General features: G+C 41.9%; 1 protein-coding gene across 1 annotated transcript in view; it reads left to right on the top strand.

The window, feature by feature from the left end:
• The window catches only part of LOC125483092 (toll-like receptor 5), a 42196-nt gene extending 34094 nt beyond the window's left edge, over positions 1–8102 (top strand). The window contains exon 2 of the mRNA XM_048596643.1: positions 6–8102. Coding sequence (XP_048452600.1) covers positions 6–2582 — 2577 coding nt within the window. The 3' untranslated portion in view covers positions 2583–8102. The remainder of the gene's footprint in view (positions 1–5) is intronic.
• The last annotated feature ends 235 nt before the right edge of the window (positions 8103–8337 follow it).

The raw sequence follows: 8337 nt of genomic DNA, 5'->3' as shown, positions 1-8337 counted from the left end.
ATCAGAATAAGCTGAACTGCCTGAATCGTAATTTTACTGAGATCCCGCAAGTGCCAACAGACATCATCCAGCTCAACTTAATCAAGAACAGAATCAGGCTTATTGAAGAGACATCGTTTTCTCAGCAACTAGAACAGCTCCAGATTCTCGTAATCGGATTACAGACCGAGCCACCGCTGCGTGTCAGAGCAAGAGCATTTAGGAATCTGCCCAATCTGACGTACCTAGATCTGGGAGGAAATAAAAAATTAGAGCTGGACGTGGAGGCATTTGCTGGGCTAGATAAACTGCAAATCCTTCATCTGGACTACAATGGTCTAACTGACTCAATCTTGCAACGGGGACATTTTAAAAATTTAATCTCACTGCACACCCTCATTCTTGACGGAAACAAGATAAAACAAATCAGACCAGATTCAACATTTTCTAGCCTAAGAGGTTTGAAAAATGTTCATTTTAAGGCAAATCTGATTCACCAGATTTGTGAGGGGGATCTGCACAATGTTCCACGGGGGTATTTTGAAACATTCGATATCTCCGCAAACAGACCCTTGTACGCGCATGAAAACTTTGACTGGGAGCAGTGCGGAAATCCTTTCAAAGACATAATGTTGAACACATTGGACATTTCAGAAATTGGCCTTAATGTCCACAAGCTGGAGAAGATGTTTTTAGCTATGAAAGGAACGCTTATCATTCACCTGAAGATGCAATATCTGATCATCGGTAGGTCATTTGGTTATAATAACATAGGAGATCCAAACAATCGGACACTGGCTGGTCTCAGTGACAGTTCTGTTCTGAATCTGGATATGTCCCATGGGTCCATCTTTACACTTGCACCCTACTTATTTTCACACTTAACTTCCTTGAAGTTGCTTACATTATCTTTCAACAAGATCAATCAGATTGAAACTAACGCGTTCTTTGGCCTAGACTCCCTTCTCCAATTAAACCTTTCCTCCAATCTGCTGGGGGAGATCTACTCATTTACCTTCGAAGGTCTGAGGAATGTCACGTTAATTGATTTGCAACACAACCACGTTGGAGCCATTCAGTACAATTCATTTCGTGGACTGAATCAGCTGACGATGTTGAACCTTCGAGACAACGCACTCTCTGTTATTTCTGGGTTTCACCATCTCCCACAAATAGCTTATTTCTTAGTGGGTCTCAACCGAATCAAATCAGTTTATGGCCTGGAGGCAGTTTCCAGGAGCACCTTTCTTGATTTCTCAAACAATGCCTTTACAAACCTCAATGTTTTCTATACGATCATGCAACTTCCTTTTCTGAAGCATCTTTTGTTGAGGGGAAACCGTATATCGAAGTGCACACCTGCGCGTACTGATATCATTCCAAAAAACAATCAGTTAATCCACCTTGAACTCTCAAGTAACTTCCTTGATTTGGTATGGACATCAAAGCAGTGCTGGGAAGTGTTTCATAACCTGACTAACCTAACTGTTCTTCTTCTCGATCAAAACTATCTTACCGAGCTACCACAAGATATTTTTAAAGGTTTGGTTTCTCTGAAGAGACTCAACTTATCATCTAACTCTCTGTCCAAACTCAGTCAGGGTGTGTTTCCCAGCTCTCTTGAAATCCTCGATCTATCTGAAAATCGCCTTGTGTCTCCAAGCCCAGATGTGTTCAGTTTTGTGAGTCACCTGGACTTGAGAGAAAACCAATACATCTGTGATTGTGGTCTCAGGGTGTTTATTGAATGGTTAAATACCACTGAGGCGGTCTTGGTGGAACCATTAACAGATATGTACTGTGTGTTTCCAGATAATTTACAAGGGATACCTCTTCTTTCTCTGAACACCGATGGGTGTGATGAAGATGCTAATGTGGAACCAATACAATTTGCTCTCTTTGTGTTCTTCACAACTCTGTTACTGATTATTGTCTTTTCTGTCCTTCTCTACAATCACTACAGAGGCTTGTTCTACATCTGGTACAAAAGAACAACAAACAAGATCATGAATGGTCAGAAGGCAGATGAGGAAGGGAAGGCCTATAAGTTTGATGCGTACCTATGCTTCAGCAGTAATGACATTGAGTGGGTGACAAATTCCCTTCTGCAGTACTTGGACTCCCAGTTCAATGAGAAGAATAAGTTTCAGATATGCTTTGAAGACCGCGACTTCATTCCTGGCGAGGACCATATTACAAACATACGTGATGCAATCTGGAGCAGCAAGAAAACAGTCTGCATTGTGACCAGGCAGTTCCTGAAGGACGGCTGGTGTGTTGAAGCCTTCAATATCGCGCAGAGTCGACTCTTCCATGAACTGAGGGAAGTGATGGTTGTGTTGGTTGTTGGCAAGCTCCCAGACTACCAGCTCATGAAGTACCAGCCCATCAGAGCCTACATCCAGAGCAGGCAGTACATGCGCTGGCCGGAAGACCCACAGGACCACAAGTGGGTCTTGGATAGGCTGGCCTACCAAATTTTGCGGGAACCCAGAAAGAAAAATCCAAAACTGGACAAGCCTTTCAGCCGTCTGAATTTCTCCAGAAGGAACAAGGCCAATGACAACATTAGGTTGCAACAGATTGCAACAGTCGCAAGATAAGAATGGCCTGCAGGAGATACTGGCTGCAGGCCAACTGCAAGATTAAACTCGATCTCCTTCTGAATGGTTCTTCAAAACTTTGGACAGCAAAGTACACCACCAATAGGTGACCTGTAGCCTCAACACTTGCTGTAACAAGTCTGCTGTAACATAAAAACTACCTCAACAAATGTACTTCAGTAAGATACAGGGCAGGTGACCTGCTCTGAACCAATGTGCTCTCAGTACCTCTGAGTTACAGGCCCACCCAGCTCCGCACCCCTACAGAGACCGAGAGAAGGACACATGCCCAACTCACTTCATTCCTTTTTTTTTAACTGTTGCGACCTTCATTTGAGTTTAATCTCCTACCTCCATCAGGCAGGTACTCTAACTTAAATAAAACAAAGAACTGCGGATGCGAGAGACCTGAAACAAAGGCAGAAATTGCTGGAGAAACTCAGCAGGTCTGGCAGCCTCTGTGGGAAGGTAGTGAGAGTTTTAACATTTCGGATCCCGTTCTGATAAAGAGTGTCTGGAGTTGAAAGTGTTAGCTCTGCTTTCTTCCCACAGAGGCTGCCAGACCTGCTGAGTTTCTCCAGCAATTTCTGGGTTTGTTTTGGGTGCTCCAATTGGCCATTCATACCGCTGGCACTGGCAGGAGCATTCCCATTCGCTAGTGAGATGGAAGGACAGCTGGCTCCCACGCAGAGTGTGGGAAGGAGGTCTTGTGCTCCACTGGGTAACCCCTGAGCCTATAGCTCTGGGTCCCAGTCTGTCTTCAGGATTGGGTAGCCAAGGAAGATGCCATCGCAACACAGATTCTTAAAGGGAGGGGCCAGTTGGCTTGATAGCCAGAGCAGATCAAATCATTGCCATCGACATGGGGTTTGAGCTGGTTCAGGGGTCACTTCAAGACCAGTCTTCTTTGGCCTCCTTGGTTTCTGTGCTATAGGTTGAACTGTCAGAAGACTGGAGAGGTCACATAGTCCATAGGAGCCAGGGTCAGTTTCATCATTTCACTTGATCAATGGAGATTTTGAAAGCATGTGGAGAATCTATTACCTAAAAAGCAAAGATGTTACTAAATCAAACAAACTATTTGACCCAATAGTCCCCATGGGTGTTTATCTGCTACATGAGCAGTAATTACTAAAGCTATGTGCCTGCTGTCCCTATATCTGATATTAACCATTCCCTTGAAAACATACAAAACGGATTTTTAACCATTGACATTATTCTCCTTTAAACAGTGACTCCAGGGCAGCATTCCACTGTCCAGAACCTTCTGTGTAAAAAAAACAATAGGAATTTCTTCTGCTCTCTGGCTGTATTCCATTGATCTTGTAGCTCCTGATGGCATTAACCTATAAACAAACATTCAGCATCTCGAGCCCGCTTCACTATTCAGTAAAATCATGGCAGATCTGATTGTCACCTCACAATCACGTCCCCACCTACCCCTGGTCACCTTTCACCCCGTACATAACAAGAATCTATCCAACAATGCCATAAAAATATTCAAGGACTTCCCTTCAACCACCTTTTTCAGGAAGATCAGTCCTAAGACTCATGATCATCTAAGAGAAAAACATTTCACCTCATCTCTGCTATGAATAAGTGGCCACTCACTTTTAAACAATGATCTGCAGTTCTAGATTCTCCAACAAGAGGAAACATCCTTTCCACACCCACCCTGTCAAGACCCCTCAGGATCTTATATGTTCTAAACTCCATCAGTTACAAGCCCAGCCTAACCAACCTCTCCTCATAAGATACCTGCCCATTCCATTCTTTGCTGAACTGCTTCCAAAGCAACTACCAACGTGTTTAAATAAGGTGACTAACACTGTGTGTGGTTTTCCAGACATGCAGTCATCAAATCTCTATGTAACTGAAGCATAACCTCCCCACTTTTGTATTCAACTCCCCATCATGATAAATGAGAACATTCTATTAGTTTTCTGACTTACTTGCTGTACCTGCATACAAACTTTTTCAGCAGGATGACCAGATGCCTCTGTATTTCAGAGCTCTGCAATCTCTAACCCTTCAGACAATATGCTCGTTTATTATTGTTCCTGCCAAAGTGGAAAATTTCACATTTTCCCACATGATACTGCATTTGTCAATTTCTTCTGCCTCATCATTTAACTGATCAATGTCTTTTTGCAGCTTTTTATCCTCTTTGTGACTTAATTTCCGAACTATTTTTGTGTCATTTGTTGATGGCAACCAGACCATCCAGCTCTTTATCCACCAAGTCATTTGTCTAAATGGTTAATGATAGCAAAGACATCACATTCACTATCTTCCAAACTGATTGACCTTCCCTGAATCATGGGAGCTTTGGAAAATTAAAACCTATGCATCAACGATCTCACTAGCCACTTCCTTTAAGACCCTAGGATGAGGTCCATCAGGACCTTGTCATCCCACAGCTTTGACAATTCAGTTTCAATCATTGAAATCCATTTTGTTCCATCCTTTGATAATTTTAAATACCTCTTGTTCAATTGTTCCATTCCCCTGCTTTAATGAAGCCAGCTCGTTTATCAAGTCTATGTTTTTATTTCCTTACAGTTGGCAGCTTCCTCCCTGTTATACCTTCACTGTTGCTTTAACATTTTTCCTGTTGTGTGGAGCCCTTAAACTGCACACAGAACTTTGACTGTGGTTTGAACAAAGGTTTAGTAAAGGTTCAATGCTCATTCTGACTTTAATGTTTTATAATTCTTATCATAATGAATCAAACTAATAGATTCCATTGAAAACGTGGGTCTTGTTTCAGCTGCTGATGTGGAATTGTAGAATTTTGTGGTGCAGAAGGAGGCCTTTCTACCCATCGTGTCTGTACTGGCTGCTGAAGGAACTACCAAGCTAGTCCCAATCTCCAGGCATATGTCCACAGCCCTCTAAATTCATCCCTTTCAAATATATATCCAGCTCTTTTGAAACCTCCTATCGAATTTGCCTCCACCACTCCCCCAGGCAGTGCATTCCAAATCCTAACAATTCTGAGTAAAGAGGTTCCTCCTCATCTCACTCCTGGGTGACAGTCTTGAAATTGTGACCCCCTGGTCACTGGCATCGTAGTAATGGTGTGTGTTGGAGTCATCCAGGTGAAACCGAGGAAGATCCTTTTCTCCTGTCCCCACCTTCCTCTCATTTCTGCAGCCCATCAAGCCCACTCCATCCCTCAGATAAGTGACTAGGAAGTAGCACCTTGACCTGATGTTCCATCAGTTCTTCTGGGAGTGTGTCTGCCACTTTCCCTCTCTGTACATCTCTTAAATCTGTCAAGGAAGTAAGGTCAGTTCTTACTGTGGACCCACCGTATGGCTCACTATGTCATGTTGGTTTCCCCAGTGTCAGTTAGTATCCCATTCCAGTGGGACAGAATAATGTGTTCCCTCCTGTTTGTGGTCTGGATGAGCTGCCCACCTGTGTTGAAGAGATTTTATGCCAGAATTGTAAGACTGTGAAACCTTTTGTGTTCTGTGTGATTGTACTGTGAGGTGATCCCCTGCTCCATTTGCCTCTTCGTTAAAGACTGTTACTATATTGGTCTACCAAAATGGACTATGTTGGAATTTGCCCAGTGCGGAGACTTTGCTTAAAACCAGAAATGCCTCCAGTGAATTTTGCTCCACAAATGAGATAGCGACCCAAATGTGACACTTTTGATTCTTAAATGTGGGTAGAAAATGGGAACTTTATTTTTTTATATCCTACTTTTGTATATGCCCTTTTATATCCTACAATAAACGTGGTTATATTTTACTGAATAAAAAATGTGAACATTGCAACAAGCTTTCCTGTGAAATCCTGCACCAGACTTTGTGTTCCTGTTAAGGCTGTGTGTCACTGGTATGTAGCCATGTATCCCTATATTGTACAAGTCAGTGATGATACAGCATAGCAGCAGCTCATTATATTATCACTGGACTAACATTCCAGACATCCAGGCTAAAGTTCTTGGGTCATGGGTTCAGATTCCACTCAAGTATGAGTAGTGACATTTGAAATGTGGAATTTAAAACTAGCTGAATGGTGATCATGGCCATTGTCGATTGTCACAAAATTCCCATCTGATTCTGATTTTTGACATCCTTTAAAGAAGGAAATCTGCTGTCATTACCTAGTCTGGCCTACATGTGTCTCTAGACCCACAGCAATGTGGTTAACGCTAAACTGCCCTCTGAAATGATCTAACAAGCCATTCAGTTCAAGGGCAAATAGGGATGGGCAACAAATGCTGAACTGGTCAGCATAGCATGGATGAATAAAGACAAATGATTGGCTCTCCAACAGCTTCTCCTATGAAGGGCAATGACTTAGAGAAAAGACCCAGCAGCAATTAGGTTGAGGAGTAACGGGAAGACCTGTCTGAAAAATTCTTTTCCAACCATGGAAAGGATCAAAGAAACATTGAGGCCAGCAGTGTCCATGGGTCACAGTCATAAATGTCCTAATTAAGCCACAACATCACTCAACTTGGGAAAGTTACAGCAAATCCATATTCACCATTCGAATGTGTAATTTTCGTCAAAGATGGAGAACCCCCATAAAGTAGTCCTCAGTGTCTGTACCTTATGTACAAGTGCTCTGGTCCTCCTCTCCAGGTCTCTATCCATGTAGGTTTCTAATCCTTACATTATGTTCATGGGAGGAGGAAAATAAATACTTACTTTTCTGCAGTACCTTACATCACCTCAGAATATCCCAAAGTGACTTACAGCCAATTGTTAGAACCTTCACTGATTTTTCATTATTTTTATCCTTTTTATCAATTTTGTATTATAAGCTGGAAATGACTGATGGGCTTTAGGACAACTTGTGTTAAAAAGACGAGAACAGACCAAACAAGCTTTGTTTATATATGAGGCCAGGCCTGGAGGCTAATTGCAAGCTGAAACTTGATTTAAAAGGTTCTAACAGAAACAATAACAGGAAAAGTGTTACATTTAAACTGCTAGCAGAAGTTGGCTATTAAGAAGGTCAATGGCTGGAAATTGGTTCTGGCAAGTCTGAAAGAGACCCTGCATTCAGCAGATGACAGTTGTTGAATGGTAATTGAGACCTCAGAGGGAGTCAACTGGTCTCTCAGGGTGGAACTAGGAATGAAGTTGTTTTTTTTCCTGAACTATGTTTTCTGAAAGATGGTTCTGGGCTGCTGCTGAGACAGCATGGGCATTTGAAAGCTCACTGTGCAATCAGATGCATCAGTTTCTGGAAGCCCAATAAGTAGAAAACTGAGTTGGAATTTTTTGCTGCCATTGCCTGGGTGAACTGAGAAAGTATGAAATAACGTACTGTGAAAGCAGTTTAAGTGATCTGGCCAGTCTTGTTATTTTATTTATTCTTTAGTTGTTTGTTTGTTTGTCTGTTTGTATTTTATATATATGGGAGCTGGCTGGAATCAAATGTTTTGGGATTAAAGCACAGACATTAATCAGCTTACTGTGTTGCTTAATTTTCTGTCTGCTATTGTTATTTTGTGTCTAATAAATAGTTAAGATTTATCTTTGAGATACAAAATCAGTGTCTGGAAATTAATTATTCATGAAGCCTGGGATTGGTTAGTCAGGAACCATTGGAATAATTATTGGGGGACTTTGATGGTTTAGTTTCACTGTGCTGTGAATACAGAAGTAGGAAGTCTACTTTGGTTCAGCTGCCTGTCTCTGTGCTGTAACATAATGAAGTATTTTTATGAAATGTAGTCACTTTTGTCATCTAGTCATTGAGTAATTGACACAGGAGGTCATCTGTT

The sequence above is a fragment of the Rhincodon typus genome, chromosome 5 (assembly GCF_021869965.1).
Source record: "Rhincodon typus isolate 14 chromosome 5, sRhiTyp1.1, whole genome shotgun sequence".
Classification (NCBI taxonomy): Eukaryota; Metazoa; Chordata; class Chondrichthyes; order Orectolobiformes; family Rhincodontidae; genus Rhincodon; species Rhincodon typus.
The sequence above is the reverse complement of the archived record's forward strand: the minus strand, read 5'-3'. Positions and strand labels throughout refer to the sequence as shown.